This window comes from Anopheles gambiae, chromosome 2 (genome assembly GCF_943734735.2).
Source record: "Anopheles gambiae chromosome 2, idAnoGambNW_F1_1, whole genome shotgun sequence".
Lineage (NCBI taxonomy): Eukaryota > Metazoa > Arthropoda > Insecta > Diptera > Culicidae > Anopheles > Anopheles gambiae.
This window is the reverse complement of record NC_064601.1, coordinates 102,764,475-102,782,914: the sequence shown is the minus strand read 5'-3', so window position 1 is coordinate 102,782,914 and position 18,440 is coordinate 102,764,475. Positions and strand designations below refer to the sequence as shown.

General features: G+C 46.7%; 2 protein-coding genes across 3 annotated transcripts; both read right to left on the bottom strand.

Annotated features, from left to right (window-relative positions):
* Positions 1-1,414: 1,414 nt before the first annotated feature.
* On the bottom strand, positions 1,415-2,778 carry LOC1277131 (SURF1-like protein). Its single transcript, XM_316569.5, has 4 exons — positions 2,390-2,778; positions 2,189-2,310; positions 1,923-2,117; positions 1,415-1,859 (listed from the first exon to the last, which is right to left on the bottom strand). The coding sequence occupies exons 1-4, from the start codon at positions 2,600-2,602 to the stop codon at positions 1,481-1,483; spliced, it is 909 nt and encodes a 302-aa protein (XP_316569.4). The 5' UTR covers positions 2,603-2,778; the 3' UTR covers positions 1,415-1,480.
* Positions 2,779-3,915: 1,137 nt separating this feature from the next.
* Positions 3,916-18,393, bottom strand: LOC1277130 (UDP-glucose 6-dehydrogenase). Of its 2 annotated transcripts, XM_316568.5 has the most exons (4): positions 18,251-18,393; positions 12,185-12,945; positions 6,075-7,178; positions 3,916-5,906 (listed from the first exon to the last, which is right to left on the bottom strand). In XM_316568.5, exons 2-4 carry the CDS (start codon positions 12,341-12,343, stop codon positions 5,652-5,654), a joined length of 1,518 nt encoding a protein of 505 aa, XP_316568.5. In that variant the 5' UTR covers positions 12,344-12,945; positions 18,251-18,393; the 3' UTR covers positions 3,916-5,651. The 2 variants fall into 2 exon arrangements, with proteins under 2 accessions (XP_316568.5, XP_061502854.1); XM_061646870.1 differs by having other exon boundaries at positions 3,916-7,178.
* Between the last annotated feature and the right edge of the window lie 47 nt (positions 18,394-18,440).

Sequence of the window (18,440 nt, the reverse complement as noted above, 5' to 3'; positions counted from 1 at the left end):
AACAGACACACGAGAAGAAGTAGGAAAGATCCTGCGTTTGCTTTAGCTAAAAGGCAACCCAATATCTTTTTTTTTTAATAGAATACAGTAAAGAATATTATTAGTTTGATCTTAATCGAATGAATACACGCGCACCCATCAACCGTAGAACCGGGGGAAAACATATTGCATCTTTCCTATCGTTCGATGAAGAATGAGACGAACAACGGGATGTGTATCGAAAACTATATTAAGCGCCAGCTTTCGTGGGAAACATCATCTTTTGAAAAACATAACACAACTGTCTAAAAATGACGATTGGGGGAGGGGGAGTGTAGTGCGTTTAGAGTAAGAGTTCACATGAAATAAGAAACTGCATCATCGTCGCCCCGCCCCTCCCCCTCTTTCCCGCAGCAGGATTAGAAGTAAAAGAAGAAACCAAAATATTGTTTTGAGTGTAAGCATCTATTTTCTTTTTCTCTTTCATTGTTGTTTTTTTTTCAATAACGCCATTCGTTTTTCAAAGAACGTTTACATCATCTTTCTTTGCACGATTTAAACTCTTTTTATATTAAATGCTTAGTTTTAGTTTTACTGTCTTATCATTAGTGGTTATTAATACAGTACAATACACACATGCTTCTGAGTTCTAGTTTATGTTCTGTTTAGTTTTAAAAAATGCCGATTTAAATACGATTTGAATTTTGAAACAAACAAAAAAGGTGGTGAAATACAGCAAGGGCACCGAAAGAGAGGATGCAAAGGGCCCCACCATTAATGGGGGAAAAACGAGGAGAAATGGCGCAAGATGTTATAAAGAGAAATCGAAACAGTTTCAGCAAACAAAACTGCTGTAAACAACCACCCCGGACGGACGTACTTTAGCGTGTAAGGAGCAACAAACTACAAGGGAAAATCGTGTAGAAAGAGCAGAATGAGTGCTAAACACAAACACACATTACTAAGCGATAGAATTAACGAAAGGAAGGAAGGAAGAGAGGAATGATAAAATGGAGCGAGACAAGGAAAGGGATGGTGTGGGTGGTGTGTAAAATATGAAAAAATAAAACAGTGAGACACTTAGATTTTATCGTTTAATCGATCATTTAGAAAGGAATTATTTAAAACGGCAATCCTTTTACACTCACAAACACAAACACAACAGACCAGACACAGACACACACAAAAAAACACATCCTTAGATGTAAAGGATTTATGCAAAATAAATGTTGCAACAATACAAGCAGAAGGATAGGGAAGAGGAAGGGCAATGGAAGGGGGGGAGAGAGAGAGAGAAGAGTGTGAGAGTAAAAGAAAAAAAAGGAAACAAAAAAATAAATATTTAATTGCGTTTTTTTTTGGTTACTTCCTGTGATGTATCACCATGGTGTTAGTGCTCCCCAAGGAGCAATGCAATGTCCTAGCAGGCGGGGTGGGTATGCTATTGCCCCAAAGTATGGTCGATTGCTTTATTGTGCACAGAATTCTGCTGCTGAACGCTCTAGAACGATTTGCCCCGAACGATCTGCCGGAACCACAGCCAGGTGGTAAAGCCGGACAAGCTGAACCACGTCACGATGTAGGAAAGATGCTCATTTCGAAGCGTTACCCGCGTCTGCCCACCTACCGGTCCGTGCGGCACGGTGCTGGCTACCGTCGCGTCGAGGTAGTACGGCTCCGACCCGCTAATTGCCGCCATCCGTTCCACATCGCGGTACATGAAGATGGCGCCGCGCTGTTTCGGCGTAAATTGGGGTCGATTTTCGGGCAGCCTCACAACACCCTGCAGTTCGACCGTACCGGTCACCTGACCTTCCGGGCGCGTCGCAGGATCGAGGTATCGTTTCGGTACCCAACCACGGTTGATTAGGATTTTATCGCTGAAATCGAGGGGATCACTGATTAGAACAAACGTTCGTTTAATAGACGCTAAATGCGCTTACTCTCGTCCTTCGAGCTTAAAGGGCGTAATAACGAGGAAGCCAATCGATGCTTCTTTTTGCGAGAAAAGGCCACCGGCCGTGTGGCTATCACCGTGCTGGATGCAGGCCCGCGGCCCTAGATGAAACTCCTGATCGTGCAGGAATTGGCCGCGTACCGTAACCGTTTGGTACTCCATTTCGTTCAGAGCGGTAAGACTACGTTAAGAAGAATGCAAAATAGTTAAATGATTATCATCGTTTCGTGCACTTTCTCTATCGTTACTTACTCGTCCGGGATCGGTACCGGGGACATGTGGATTTTGCGCTCCAGCTCGTCGATCAAGCCCTCTTTCCATTGCTTTCGATACACCTGCCAGCAGCCGAGCCCGAACGTAGTGGCGGGAATGATCTGTCGAGTGAGGTAAATTAATTAAAAATAAGTCCTTTCAGTTCCTTACCAAATGGAAATTAAATTAAGCAAGACATACCAATAGACCCCAACCGAACGGGCTGATGCCGGCGGTGCTGTCCGTGGAGGACGATTTCAGCTTCGGCGGTGGTGAAATACGTGGCTTCGTGCGTGTGTGTACGCATCGTTGGGGCACCGGATGATGGTACAGCTTGGCCGGATGCCTTAATCCCCCGCAGCTGTGGTGCCTCACCGTTGGCAGAATGTGTGTGGAAAGTATTGTTTTTAGCATTGTTTTCCTACTTTTCTTGTCTCACAAACACAAATACACGGCACGCGATTGCACAATCGAAAAATGCCCGGCAGGGAGTTTTTTTTTTTTTTGGCGGAGAAAATGTACGGGCAACAAAGTGTGATGTTATTGTTTTGATGCGTTTGACAGCTGGTGGTGGTTGTGAGACGGAGCAGGCGGTGAGCGGAGATAACCCTTGAATGCGTGCGAGAACACGCGACAACGGTAGGTTAAGGTACGGTTAGAGGTTGCAGCAAAGTGACATCATGATCTTTTGGTCCTTCTTTTGGTAGGAGTAATTTATAGAGGCTTTGGCTCCAACGGAGTACTTTCGCCTCCTTCTTTTGGTATTTCTTTGAAAAGGTGCTGAAATAGCAAGTTTTTTTTTCTCACAACAAAAAGGAACTTCCTTTTTCACTATGTAAATATTATTTCGATCTTAAATCATAATTTAAGCTCTGAAAATATCGTCGCTAACAATTATGAAAAATGAAGAATAGTAAATTTTACAGGTTGACCGAGCTTGTACGGACTCATACGGGCTCATCCGGATTGATCCGGATTTATCTGGATTCGGAGTTGATGAGTCCGGAGTTTAAATCAAAATTGAAATCACCTTACTGCTTTTGACTTTATGTAATAATGGGAAGCATACGGGAAGTGGAAGGAAAAAAGGAATATATTATTGCAAGAAAGAAAATTGTTAAACAGAATCGTACCTATTCGATGTCTTAACGCACTCATCAAGAATTGAAAACTGAACGATAGTGGAAAGTCGTTTTGCGATATACCCAAGTAGCACAAATCCACTAAACAACCACTAAACGGGTTTTAAACGACTCAAGTTCTCTACCTAAACGGAATATAGAAAGACTTCGTTTAGCAGACGACAAACGACCTCATACATTCTAAAAATAGCAAAAAGCTGGTGGCGCCATCCCGGTGGCGATTCCCAAAAATGCCTCAAATAGAATGCGCCAGTCGTTTACCGTCTGCTAAACTGAGTCGTTTAGGATACCGTTTAGACTGAAATTTTGAGCCAAGTTTAAAGCCCGTTTAGGAGACATTCAAAAGCATTTGAGGCGCTTGGGTGGACATCATGTTTATCCATTGGTAGAATACATGAGTTTATGTTTTAAATTTTTCGTTTGATGCACTAAACTTGACACTAAATTATTTGTTGACAGAATAAACCAGAACTTCAAATATTTATATTCACGTTACGACCAACCCCCTTTTTAGGGGAAATTTATACACTTTCAATCTACCGAACATGTGTTTTCTCAATGTATGTTTCACGCCAAGTGCACCAATTTGTTGTCTTCGTTTTATTAAATGTTTTGTTCGTGTTTTTTGTTTAATATTACGTACCATCCGTACAATTCTTACACAGAGTGTGATGTGTACCTTCCGTTTTTTTTTTGCGTCTCTCCTCGTTCGTAATTCGTAAATTCCGTTTGAGTACTACCTAATAAGTGTGACGTTTTTGATTCGTTTTAACCTGTCTCGTTCTGACGTGGCGCTTTGTTCGATGGTTCCAATGGTGTGCCCTACCGGTGCACAGTGCGCGCGTGTGTGTTACTTTCGCTCCGTTCAATCGTGATGAACAGGGAAAAAAGCACATGGGGTATTTTTGTTTTTTGCTTTACAAAACATTCTTGACAACAACACATTCACACTATTAGGGCGTTATTGCACTATTTGTTGTGTCCTTTTTTTGTTCGATTTACTTCAAATTCAAATAGTCCAACAAAGGAACCGCAATGCGTCGTGGCGGGGGTATAGTTGATGGTGCAGTGGTGCTACTAAGTCTCCTCTGTCCTGTCGTATCGTGCACTGTGTGTTTGTGTGTCTTAACGTCTTATTAGAAAAATACTACTTGTTCTTAGCAAATATAACTCTACAGATGGGATATTTCATACAAAAATAAGACAAAAATGCAAAAATACTACAGCAAAAAGCTCCTAACTTTCTATCTCTCTCTTTTTCTCTTTCTCTCTATTGCGTTAGAGTGACCTTTCTTACTGGTTATAGAGGCGTACTTACAAAAACGCAATCAACATGTAGGTGAGGTTCTCTCGCTTGGCTGCATCTAACATACATGGGCATATATAAATGGTCTACAGTAGAAGCAAAGATCGCAAAGGATGGTTAAGGGATGGAAGGATACATACAATGGGCAGCGGAAGGAAGTTAGCCATCATAGCGTTGAGTTAGGAAATGGGGTTTATCATACGATAGCACTACCTTTGAGTATAGATTCGTTTCGATTAGCCGTACTCCACGCCACGCCCCTGGTGTCACAGCATAATCCCTAGCCTAAGAACAGCACGGCCCCGGGTTCATCCGAAATTGTTAAAGTCCCCCCCCTCCCCCCCATTTAGCAAAAGGTTAGGAAGCGCAAGCAAGATGAAGGGAGCATATTGCTGAACGAGTGGCAGAGTAAGCCACAGCAGTAGTGTAGCGATATAGAAGCGGCCCGACTCCGGTGTGTATGTCAGTAGTAATACTTTCTATCCTCCGGTGGTATCGTAATGTTATCATCCCCGGACACGCTTCCACCGGGCGTGCTGCGCGTGCGGCTCCGCGGCCGCTGCCCGAGCAAGCTTTCCACCGTGCTCGTTACGCCGCCAAGGATGGCGTCGCTCTGAACGCTCGTGCGCACGGTACGCACGATGCGGCACCCGATCTGGAAGCGGTGCGGTGTCGGTGGCGGTGCTGGCGGTGGTGTCGAACGGCGCCGATGCTCTAACCGGAACGCAGGGCCTTCCATCCTGCCCCCAGTCCCCAGTGTTGCTGCTCCTCCTCCTGCTGCTCCTGGTGGTTTGGCCGTCGTTCCGGTACAGTCCATGCGTAGAAAGCATTGCCACCAGCCAGCGGCGGCATCGAACGCTATGCGACGGTATTGCTGCTGCTGCTCCGGCACGGCATCGGCGTCGGGCGAAGCGATATCACTAGCGGCACAGGTGCCACAGCTGCCACTACTAATACTACTGCGACTACTGCTGCTACTACTACTACTTCTACTATCTACGAGGCAGCAGAGCTACTAGGCCTGCGCGCTCGGGCCGTCCCCGTTCGCCGGCAGCGGACCGTGCCCGTTCGTCTGATGGCTCGGGTACGGCCGGACGGATGGGTCCTGCTGCTGCTGCTGCTGCTGGTGCGACTGTTGCAGCAACCGCTTGCCGATCGTTTGCACGTGGAACCCGATCTTCTGCAGCCGCTCGTGTGGCAGTATCTTGCGCCCGTCGAAGATGTACGCTGGCTTCATCATCGACGCGTAGATGCGCTCGTAGTTGAGACTCTGCGGGAAGAAAGCAAAAGGGACAGCAAAGGGTACAGAATTAGAAACGACCGGGCACCGTGGTTCGTGGTTCGACGAAGGATGGTGGGGCGGAAGGTTGTGGTGGTGGTTTGGGTTGTGGTGATCCGTCGGTTTCGACGCGGCGTGCCGGCGACAATGATGACATACGACAAACTCATCCCATTCGGTGCACACGACGAGGGCGTGCGTGCCCCGGACCGCATCGTACGGGTCGGCGAAGATCTGCACCGCGCGCTTCACGTGCTCCGGGCTCTCCGTCACCTTCGGGTGGGTCAGGTCGGCCAGGATCTGCTCCGGTTCCACCTTCGGATCGTAGATGTTTAGCTGGGCGCCCTCGTCCAGCAGCGTCCGGCAGACGGCGATCGCGGGCGTTTCGCGCGTATCGCCCGTGTTCTTCTTGAACGCGAAGCCCAGTATCGAGATGCGCTTGTCGGTGACCGTATTGAACAGGCACTCGATGATCTTTTGCGAGAAGCGCGTCTTCTGGTAGTCGTTCATGTCGATCACCTGCTGCCAGTAGGCGGCCACCTCGGGCAGATTCAGGCCCTCGCAGATGTACACCAGGTTCAGGATGTCCTTCTGGAAGCAGCTGCCCCCGAACCCGACCGATGCCTGCAGGAACTTCGGCCCAATGCGACTGTCCAGCCCGACGGCACGGGCAACTTCCGACACGTCCGCCCCGGTCGCTTCGCACACCGCCGACAGCGAATTGATGGAGGAGATGCGCTGCGCGAGGAACGCGTTCGCCGCCAGCTTGGACAGCTCCGAGCTCCAGGTATTGGTGGTGATGATGTTCTTCTTCGGGATCCAGTGCTCGTACACCCAGCACAGCTTCTCGATCGCAGCCTGGCCCTCGGGTGTCTGCTCGCCCCCGATCAGCACCCGGTCGGGCTTGAGCAGATCCTCCACCGCGGTACCTTCCGCGAGAAACTCCGGATTCGAGAGGATGTCATACTTGACGCCCGGTTTGTGGTTGGCCTTCAGGATGTGCATGATGCTTTCGGCTGCCCGCACCGGGACCGTGCTTTTCTCCACCACGATCTTGCTGTTCTGCGACATCTCGGCGATCATGCGGGCGCAACCCTCGACGTACTTCAGGTCAGCCGCACGGCCCCTCCCGTTGCCGTACGTTTTTGTGGGCGTGTTGACGGAGATGAAGATCAGCTCCGCTTCCTGGATCGCTTTCTCGATGTCGGTGGAGAAGAACAGGTTGCGGTTGCGACACTGGCGGACCACTTCATCGAGGCCGGGCTGGTGGTGGAGGAGGAAATTAAAACAGGAGATGTTAAAATTGGGTTTCATATAGCTTGTGGTGCTTAAAATTTGCCACAGATAGTCAATGCCGTGAGGGATTTAGGAAGGCCCCAAGTAAGAGTCTGGTATCCAATGTGGCTTAGGTCGTGATTTTTCAGAATATGTCTTGTTGAGTAGCTTTGGAACCATTAGATATCAAGCCAGTAGATCGTGGTGTAGATAGAGACAATCATTGATTGTTCTCTCGAATGAAATGCTGAACTTGGAATATGATAAACCAAATGCTTTTCCAGGTTCGTGAAGACTGATAACGAATGGATAGCAAATTGTGACAACAATTTCGTTAGAAATGCTTCATATCAATATCAAAATCTCTAACCTATATCAGTGTCATGACATAGAACTTCAAAAAAAATAACTAATTCTGGAAAACCCGATACGGCAGCGACATTTTGGACGAAGAGTATTAGGGTGTACCGGATACATATCCAAAATACAGATGCTTTACAGACCATGCTTTACTCGGCTGTACCGTGGTACAGTCGTTAACTCGTACAACTTAACAACATGCCCTTGGTGGGTTCAATCCTAGAATGGACCGTGTCCCCGTAGCAAAGACTGACTATCCGGCTGCGTGGTACTAAATAAAGTCTCGAAAGCCTGTACTGGTCGGGCATGTTCGCGTAAGCCGTTTACGCCAAATAGAGAATAAGCTTTACTTGGTACAATGATTCATGGATAATCTGGATAAACGTAATAAATTCTGAGTATGGTAACCAGATATCCTGAGATCTTGGCTGAACCCAAGCGATCTTATATGGGCAACTATTGGAGGAGCTAAATGACTAAAGATGCTAAAGAAAGGTTTGAGAAACCACGGCACGAGCTACAGAGTCACACGGAGTGACTGCAAAATGTGTTTGAGTTTCGAGGCCAAGTAAAATCTGTACGTGCTTATGCCTCAGTTATGATGCTATGTCTACAATATTCTCATATTGATTGTCTATTTTAGTAGACTCGTGAGTATGATGATTGATTGTACATTTACCTATCTAAGGGTTGAAGTGTGCATCTTTATGTTTCATAGATCCATAGCGCAAAAAAGTGCCATTAATTAATAACCTGTGTTGCCCTAACAACTTCATGGTACACCTTCTTGATGCTTATCTTGAGTGCAGTCGTACAACACTTCATCCCTTGGCCATACACAAGCACCGGAACAAAGCTCCACTCGAAATGATTCATTCCTTCCCGCTGCGTTGTAAGGTCGATCGTACAAAATAGCCCGGTGACGTGTCTCGGGGTTCATGACGTCGTCTTCTTAAACATTAGCAACGATCAACCGACACATACCGGTGTAAAGAAGACGTGTGAAATCCCTAACACACACATTCACACGCCATGAATTACTAATGATCGTCACGATGATCGCAATCGAAGTGAGCGCGTAAGGCAATAATGCTGGAAGAATGCAAGATCGTTGATCGCGCTACTTGATATTCAGCACACGCAAAGATCTAGATGAGGCCAAATTAACAGGTTTACACACGGCTTTCGCACTTTCTTTCGCTTACTGGAACAGTTCTGAAGCTGGCTTATAACCGAAACCAAAAGACGGTATGCAAAATCAACGATCTCGAAGATCAAAACCAATCGTTAGATCGTGCAACGTAACAAGGCCCTCCCTGAAGTGCTGCATCGAGAATAGCATTCAAAAACCTCATCACCCATCCATCCAGCAGTAAGATAAACACGTTTCCGCCGGCGGCACAGCACTATGGTCGTGTTACAGCCGCAGGGCTGTAGCCGGGTGATGTAACGTCACCGGCCACAAGCCACAAGAGCTAAACGTTTAGGAGTGATGCGCATACCACTACTTTGTTGTTGTTGTCTCACTTTAGTTTCCATCCCATCCGGTCCAGTTCCAAAAAATGTTGTCTTCCTTTGGCCGCTGGGCATTGGACCAAACGGGACCGCGGACCAGAGATAGTGGGTTGGACGGGAACGAACGAAGAAGGGCTTCAAAATTATGAAACACACACACTACACCGTTGGCCTTTCCAACTACGAACTGGGCAATCTGAAGTGTGTACACTTTCAGGGTCTGAGATTTTTGTTTTATGTTATTGTTTGAATAGACGCTCCTCGCCCCTCCTGGAGTCACAGTTCTGAGCAGGGAAAAGTGGGTCTCCAGTTGCCGCCGGCCATTGCCGCTGGTTGGGGATTTTGGATGACGGTAATGACTGGTCTATTAATAGTGCCCCAGCAGCTTAAACATGAAAACGATTTTGGAAGTTCATTTTGAGTAATAAGGTTAATGTGTTCATGTTGCGCTTATCTGATGATTTTCATTAAACGCCTTCCCCCCATATCCCCCTGTCAACGCGTGTTTGACCCCACTGACACTGGATGGCTAGGACATAATTTGTCTTTTTAACGTACAACAGCAACATAATTGAAATCCGATTCCATCCGGTTTCGTGCCTCGTGCGCCGCGAATGGAATGGACACAAAGCAGAAGATGTGGTGCAAAGTAACTTTGCAGCAACCACTAATTGCAAGATGATGAATGGGTTTGGCGTGGTTTTGTTGCGTTTTCCGTTTTGGCTCGCAATGCTGGCTTTGGGGCTTTGTAAAGCAAATGGAATGCACAAACTGGATTGGCGACCAGTGACAACTGGTGCTCGGAGACAGATGTGTGAAGTGATGCAGTTGAAGAATGGCGCGAAACAAACGTGCGCGCACTAGTGAGAGATATGAAGAGGAGGGATAGAAGAGGGGTACTTTAAATCATGGCTAAGGACATGCCATTCCACAGCATAAAGAATTTAAAGTTAAAGAGTTAAAGACAGACTCATGCTCATGCTTTAAACTTCTTGTCGGAATGTATGCAAGTTTGTGCAAGCACGGAACTCTGCATTTGTTGGAGTGGTCTTAAATGAGATGACAGAGTATAAATGACTGTTACATAAATCATGCTCATTTGTTAGTTTATTCTACATGTATGAAATTGTTGCAACATTTTAAAACATTGTAAAGAGATCAATGACTACTCCTGACTTCTACTTCCTGACTGTTTTAGACAGAGCATCAGAGTTTTACGAAGACTTGTCCTGCTTTAATTTATTGATTTAATTGAACAGGGAAGACGTTTTTCACCTAATAATTGCGATAATCAAGACTTGACTCAAACATTGAAATAGATGAGTGAATGACATGTAGAGAACCGATTCTTTCATCGTCAATGTCATTTAGAGAACGAAACATAGTAAAAGTAGGTCAAGGACCGTGCGGGCTTCTAAAAGCCCAATTGACTTATGAAGAGGGGGGGGGGGGGGGGGGGGGGTAAAACTATCATAACTCTTTTTCCTTCTTTCCCATCACCGCATCATATGAGGTATTATTATGATGAATAAGACATACTTCTTCCGATCCCATTCGCGATTTGAACCCATGACGACGGATCCTTGATTTTCTAGGTCGTACGACTTCACAACTGTACCACAGGACGAGCGCGCATTTGTCTAGTTAATAGGAGTTTTTAATTTTCCTCAGCTGACTCTGTTTTGGTGCTCCAGAACGAACGGAAACAAGCAAAAGCGCCACACATAATGTTTAATATTTCCGGATAACAATGGAAAACCAAGGCCATTTCACAAAACAATGGCATAAAAATGTCAACTCTTTTTAACTACTCCAAAAAGGGTTTATCTTTTTGTACGAGATAAAGCTAACAAGCGAAAAACAAAGTGGAAACGCATACTCACTGAATGCTTTCAAGCTGTAATACCATTTGCTATATCCCGCTATCGTCAAAGACCCCGGTCGTCGTGCACTATCATCATATCCCGGCTGTTCTTGCACAAGGCCACACAGCATAAGCACAGAAAGCGATAAGATCTGTGTGTTTCAAAAGTTGCTGCTTGCTTTGGAAGGCCAAATTAAACCGACAACAGTTTTGGACCAAAAAATAAAGTGGCCAAGATTTACAGTTTTGATTTGCTTGTACAGCGGCGGTACGATCAGTGTGGCGCACATCTCAAAACCTGCATATATGCGCAAAATTCTGAGAAGGATGGCAGGAAGCGAACTGAATCGAAACGTAGGAATCACATCACACACACATCAAGAAAAAGGCAACACATTTCATGGCAAAGGAAGACCACAGACAGACAACTCGATCTGTCTCGTTCTTTTAACTTCTTTTTGGAGGGATTTGCCATAATTGTGTCATCTATGCCAGGGGCAGGCAAATATTTACTTATCCGGAGTTACAGCCGCCTCGCAAATACAGCTCTATTAATACTCCAAACCTCTCCCGTGTAAACCATCTTATCAAACAAAATACACGCGTTCGAATCGCATCGAACATCCCATTCTCTAACACTGTGTTGATGAAATTTGCCACCGAGCCAACCAACTAAGCCTTGCCCTGCCCTAGGCCTTTTATCAAATACAGATTAAATTTCTAATCGGCTGCGCCATTCATTCGCTTGCCGAAACACACAAATTGCCCACGCACCATAAACAAAAAACGAAGTTCGCATAAGCGCATAAATTACGTATTATGCCACATCCGTCCCGTTATGTTTTCTTTTCGCCTACCCCCCCCCCCCCCCCCCCCCCCCCCCATCTTCTACTAAGCTGATCGCGTGACGATCGGCTTTACACACGTTTCTCCACTACGACGACGTGCTTTACCGGTTGATCTTCTGGGGTTGGTTTGATTTTTCTGCCGAATCGTTTGAATATTTTTGTGTCCAAATTCGCAGACCATACTGTGCGCGCGCTCGGCACGTTCAAAGGCATGGCCACCGACCTTAACCAACTTATGGAAATGAGAGGGGAGTTTCCTCCTTCGCCCATCCTTGGAGCACGCCCCTTGCAAGCATTTGGGGGCGGCGTTTATCAACCTTGGAATTGACCACCTTGACGGACGCGTGTAGTGTCGCAACGGCCCAATCCCCGCATATCGGCCGTATTTGCGCCATCCTGTGGCTTACCTCGTAAATTGGCAGCTTGTCCGAGTTCCACTGGGCTATCCGCTCGGTGCTACGGTCGACGACCGTGATCTGGATGTCGGGGCACTTGAGCGCCATCACGCTGCACGTCGGCCCGCCAACGTAACCAGCGCCGATGCAGCAAATTTTGGAAATGACCATCGTGCCTGCTTCCGCTTTCTGTTCTTTGGCACACACTAAATCACACCACCAAAGCACTAACGATCGATTAGAGGATATGTGTTTGTGTAATCACTGTTTTGCCCACTAGTAGTGTCACTTTTGCCACCGGACCAGCAAAGGACCACACGAAAACGCTCCTCCCAAACAAGGGCCACGTGGCGTATGTTTGATGATACGCACAACTCGTCGCTCGCGCGCGCAAACACGCTCGATATGCTGGCTGGCTGACACACCGTGGTTTAGCGTCTCGTTCAATCACAGGCCTGGGGGCTTGGAGGTAAATAGCTACTCGGTCGCGGACGGGTCACAACTGCTGCGTTCTGTGGCGTATAGTCGACAATATCCACGCAGGTTCGCGCATCCAATCAACCCGAATGCCTGTCCACGACTGATGCCGACGCTGCTGATGATGTTACTGACGATGACGACGATGCTGCCGTCCGTTGCCGCTGGGGCTGATGTCGACAGGCGTGCGCGTCCGGCGGGTGCGCGACCATTCCCCACTGTCTGCTACTGCTGCTGCGACGTGTCCAACGATCAAGTGGGGAGCGAGGATCGACGGCTTTCTGCGGGGGGCTGATCTGGAAGTAAGCAAAAACAAAAAGAGAGCAAAATTAACGAACGAAATGAAAAGAGAACGCTGAAATAGAGAGAAAAAGGTAAACGCAAGCTCATCCTTCGCGCATTCGGGAGGGTCAGTCGTAAAGAGATCACAACAGCATAACTTTTTATTATCTTATACAGCGTCGTTGTACACCTACATCGGTTTCCATTCTCTCCAAAGGCTTCACAGATTGCGTCGTGTGTGTGTTTTTCTTCCTCTCCCAAACAGTCATCAATCGTTGAAGCTAATTTTTAAGAAAAGAGAACACGAACCTTCCCTGCCTTTCTCGACTGGGAATCCTTTTTGTCCGAAAATCAAACACACTCACAGCCGAAAAAAAACCCTTTTCTTGGTGACCTTCTTCCGTTTCGGGTGTGTGTGTGTGTGTCATTAGTAAATTCCGTAGTGTTTACCTTCCACCGAATCGAAACTTTGGCCATTATGCAATGCGTTTAGAGGTTTGGAGCGAGGAGCCGCCTTTAACCTTCCCTTCTGGTGTTCACGTACGTGCATCTCTCGTGCCATGTGGTACGTGTGCGACCGCCCGGGGGGCGGGGGACGTTTTCAGCTCATAAAACTTAGCAGGTAAATAGAAAGTTAGAGAGAAGATGCGAGAGAGAGACAGAGGGGGGAGGAACCACACGATACGTGCCCAACGTGCGTGTCGTCGTCTTGCGCGGAACGATGATGAACGTTCCCCAATAAATGTGTTTTTCTTACGAGTCTTTTATCCTGCATCCCTCTACTCCAGGGGTCGGCAACGTCGGGCCCGCGAGTTAAATATGTCTGCCCCTCGAGAGAGACAACTCAATTGACATTTTCGAGCACGGATTATCGAGTATTCGAGATATATCTCTTGAATTGCACAAGTTTAAGGGATTTAAAAAAAAAGCCCAACAAAATTGACTGTGATGCAACTTTTCTGTTGCTATCTTCTGGTTTTGTTGACAAAATAAGAAAAAATACTAATCTAAGCACACACACACACAAACTCTTGGCGCTTTCAACATAGCAGATCACATGCAAATTAATAATTTCAGACTTTTCGAGCACTTGAATCAAGCCAGCATCCATGAAATAACAATTTAGAACAAATGTCAAATGGGAATATTATCGTGACTTGGGTTCAACGTTTTGAACCACCAACGGGAACATACATTTATACCAAAACATTATTTAATTAAATTAGGTTGTTAAATGAGCATTCGTCTCATTTCATTGTAAATTGTACCTTTAACCTCAATACTCATAAACAGCACAATTAAACAACTTTTTTCCTGCATACATCGTGTTGTTTCTTGGGCACCTTCCTTTTCAGAGATTCACTGTCAAGAATTGACTGTTAATATAAATGTTTCTTTTTTCATCTTTTAAAGATACATAACGAAGTCTTCTTTGTAGTCCAATAAAGCTGTTTTCGACCAAACTGAAATACTTTGACACATTTTTATCAAATGCGGATGCTTTTGAAGCTGTAGACGTTTCAACACGTCCTTGGAAATTAATGACAATTGGCTAGATGAGGCCAACATTATACTTTACCTCTCAAAGAGCCTTATTAATGGTTGTATCGACTATATTAAGGATTTTTTTTTCATAAGTCTCCCAGTACACTTTTACATCACATTCTTTTTGATGTTGGTTAAGTCAAAGCAAATGTTTGGAAACAAACTCACGTTTTCCCTCCAACAATTGATTTGCAAATTGAACATTATGATAAGAGTTTAATTGCCTTTTCATGCTTATGCAATGATTGTTCTAGGATCTAGGTCTAAACATAATATTATTGCCAATTCCCGATCTGACGTTGATGTATTGTATACGGTGGAATTTACGACATAGTATACTTTCAGCTATTCTTAAAATAATACATAAATACTAAATACATCATTGCTTAATTTGCATGAAAAAATCAACAGTTAATACTGTTATTGATTCTTCAATCCGACCCATTACATTAAAAAGTTTGCCGACCCCTGTTTAAAGCCCAATCACCAGGCATCACGAGATAGGTGTCGTTGACTCAGCGCTTATGTAGTGCGCAGACCGAATAGTTCAGGTAGCTTCACCCGAATCGATATCACATCCTACACAACCAACCGTCCGGTCAACCGATATGATCGCTGGTTTGGGCGTTTGGGCCACTACTCCCCAATGCCTCTGGTTTTAATTGCCGCAAATTGAACATTGCAGCATTTTTTGGGGGGGGGGGGGGACGGGAGTGACACACGCACACACACACACACACACAGCGAGCACATTCATCCATAATTCACACGTTGAAGAGATGTGAAGCTTAGGAGTGGTCAGTTTTGAAAGATAGCACGGACGGACGGGTGAATTATTATTGTGTTTTACCGATTGCGTAAGTTTCAAACAAACATATCATGGTGCGGAAGAGGTGCCCCCCCCCCCCCCCATCCACCCCAAATCGCTGCTAGAAATGGGAAGGGTACGTGAGTGGGTGAAAAGCTTTTGCAACCCCCGGGTGGTTGTCGCTTTAATTAAAGCTCGGTAGTAAATGTGTAACGGGCCGGGCACAACACAGACCATGTGGTGTGAGGGTTTTTCGCGCCATTTCGCGAATTATTTGAGCCAAATCTTTTTTAGGCATTTTGGGGGCGATTTTATCTGTCTTTTTTTCTTTTTGCGTGACATAATCGTAATGGGCTGTGTGATGGTGCCGGCTCATTGCACACCGCTTGTAATATGAGCAGCAGGTACGATGAAATACGGTGCTATACAAAGCTTTACATAAAACAATTAACAAGATTGACCTTTACCATCCGTCCGTCCGTCTGGGCCAGCTCGGAGAGAGAGCGAGAGAGTGAGAACAACAATTCCAATCAACGCGCCCCACACGCAACGGAACGTTTAAACCGAAACGCCAATGAATGAAAACGTACAGGAAATAAGTTATGTTGCGGTGCGGCGTCGTGCAGTTATGTTGGCCCGAATACCCCTCCCCCCCCCCCCCCCCTTTCCGTTGGCTCATCATCGAAACAAGCAAACACGGGCATGTTGCGATGCGTTAAGCTTTGGGAAAAATGTAAACCAATCCAAGGACAGAAGCTTGTGTGTGTGTGTGATGGTTCAAGGATCGAATCCCAATACATTTGAAATCACATCACAATTTCAGCTCCACTTGTGGTCGTGCAGGGAGGCAGAAGAGACCCTAAACCCACCACTCTCTTCCCAAAGCGGAAGAAGAGTTATTGCAACGGTTAGAACGGCGCCCGTGCGCCGTTTCTCAAGGCCACCAGTTCAAGAACACCTATCCCCACATGCCGTCCGGTTTAGAAGTCGGTGGGTTTCGGTGCGGCAAAGAAGGGCTAGGGAGAGAAAAAAAGGGGTAACTAATAAGGTGGATGACTACTACCACCACCACCACCACCACCACAGCCACCGTCGTAGTACCGATCGATCGGACGCTTTTGATTGGAACTACGCGCACCGAGAGGCAAACGGGGGCTCGGTTCTCGGTGTTTTGCAATTCCCGCAGAGCAGCAGCAGCAGCAGCAAAATGACACAAAACGCAGAAACCCGTTCGCAAAGCTTTATGATTCTTTTGCTTCCACCCCACTCTGGGGGAGTGTGAGGAGTAGAGGTGGGAGCTCGGAATCGGACCTACCCGATTCCGATTCCGTGTTCGGAATTAATACTGGAAACGATTCTGATTCCGGTGCCGATTCCGGAGCCGATTCCGGAATTGATTCTGGAATCGGAATAGGTTCCGGAATCAGAATCTGCTGCGGAAATGGAATCGACCTGCGAATCGCATTTTGTTCCGGTAACAGAATCAATATTGACTCCAGAATTAGAATAAGCGGGAATGAGTATCAGTTTTTGAATTGAAATAAGAAGGAATCAGCATGAGAATGGATCGTTTACAGTTAAATTTTCATTCTTTGCGGCTATCAATACGTAGCATCATTGGACCCAAACGTCTCTTCTTATGGAGATGCCGAAATTGACTCCGATTTCGAAGCTGATTCTGATTTCTGGGCCAATTCCAATTCCAGAGCTGATTTCGATTCCGGAAACGATTCCGATTCCGGAACCGATTATGATTCCGGAGTCAATCTTGGTGTCGATTCTGGAACAAATTGCGTTGCCGATTCCGATTCTGGAGCCGACTCCGGAACCAATTCCGGTGCCGATTCCGGAACCGATTATGATTCCGGAGCTAAATCCGGTGCTGATTCCGATTCCAGAACTAATTCCGGAGACGATTTCGATCCTGGAGCCGATTCTGGAATCGTTTCCAGTAACTGATTCCGAATCCGGAACTACTATCCGGAATCGATTCCAGAAAACTTTGGAGCTATCCGGAATCGATTCCGAGGAAAACTTCATTTTTCCCATCACTAGTGAGGAGGGCGTTAAAGTCCCTATGTACTGCCGCTATTGCATGTCCAATGCTTGTGTCGCTACCCCCGGACCGCCCCCGCCGATGCATCCGTTTGTCCAGCCAACCCCCCCGGTCCCGATTGGTGTTTCAATGCGACCTTCTCGAAACGAAATCGTGCCACCCGTACTGGTCCGGGGTAGTGAGGTAGGGAGGGAAGGGTCAATTGTCTACTCCCCCCCCCCCCCTTCCAGGGAGGGTGGTATATGTATTATAAGCGACGCGCAACCCTCCGACTGGTCGTTCGGTATTTTCGGGGGTGTAGTCACCCTTCCCGCCGGCGTCCCCCAGGCTGCGTGCATTGGAGTGGCCTTGTCCCACACCGAATGACCGTCAATTGCTCGTGGCACTTCGGTGTCGGTGTACATACACTAGTGCATCGGTCAGCCGTACTGCAGTCCCAACGCGTGGAACCTGCAGAGCAATAGTGGTGAATACATCATCGCATGCTTTGGGTGCAGCTGGCCGTGCGGGTGTGAGTGGCGGATAGTTCCGTTTTTCAATTTCCTGTACCACGCGCACTCCTTTCCGCCCCTTCTCTCGATGACAGGCATCGTTTATCAGCAATTTACTCTCCACTGCTACTGCATTTACCAACAAACTAGCTATCACTATCACCACAAAAAACTAGCCATGGCAACCGGAGGCAAGCGAGGGCCGTGTAGCTGTGTGCGGATCGTGTTTGCTGAGATTCCAAAGCAACCGGGGGTGTGGGGGCTTTCATCTTCTTTCCAATTATCTTCCGCTTCTGCTGGCTCTAACGAACACGAATCGCGCAAAGAAGTCGACAATTCATCTCGCGAGGTGAATCCCCTCCCCAGCCGCGCAGGGGCTTCCATTTTCACAGTCACGCGCCCCTTCTTTTATTGTTTACCTTTCTGGCTGCAAGAAGGGATGTTACTGCATCAAACCATCAACTGGGGCATTATACTCTACTTTTGGAGGCAAACACTATCACTACACTTTTGCTACCCACTACCCACCACCGTAAATAGGCGGCCAAGACCGCGGCAGAACACCTACAAAAACCGATCCGAACCGAACCGAAACTCGCGATGATACTT

Bases quoted from the DNA above. Each gene is read 5' to 3' on its own strand.
- LOC1277130 (XM_061646870.1), bottom strand. From the start codon at position 12,343: ATGGTCATTTCCAAAATTTGCTGCATCGGCGCTGGTTACGTTGGCGGG. The intron at 7,179-12,184 runs GTAAGCCACAGG...CTCCACCACCAG, and splicing joins ACAAGCTGCCAATTTACGAG to CCCGGCCTCGATGAAGTGGT.
- LOC1277131 (XM_316569.5), bottom strand. From the start codon at position 2,602: ATGCTAAAAACAATACTTTCCACACACATTCTGCCAACGGTGAGGCAC. The intron at 2,118-2,188 runs GTAAGTAACGAT...TTCTTAACGTAG, and splicing joins CCGGTACCGATCCCGGACGA to TCTTACCGCTCTGAACGAAA. The intron at 1,860-1,922 runs GTAAGCGCATTT...CCTCGATTTCAG, and splicing joins TTTAAGCTCGAAGGACGAGA to CGATAAAATCCTAATCAACC.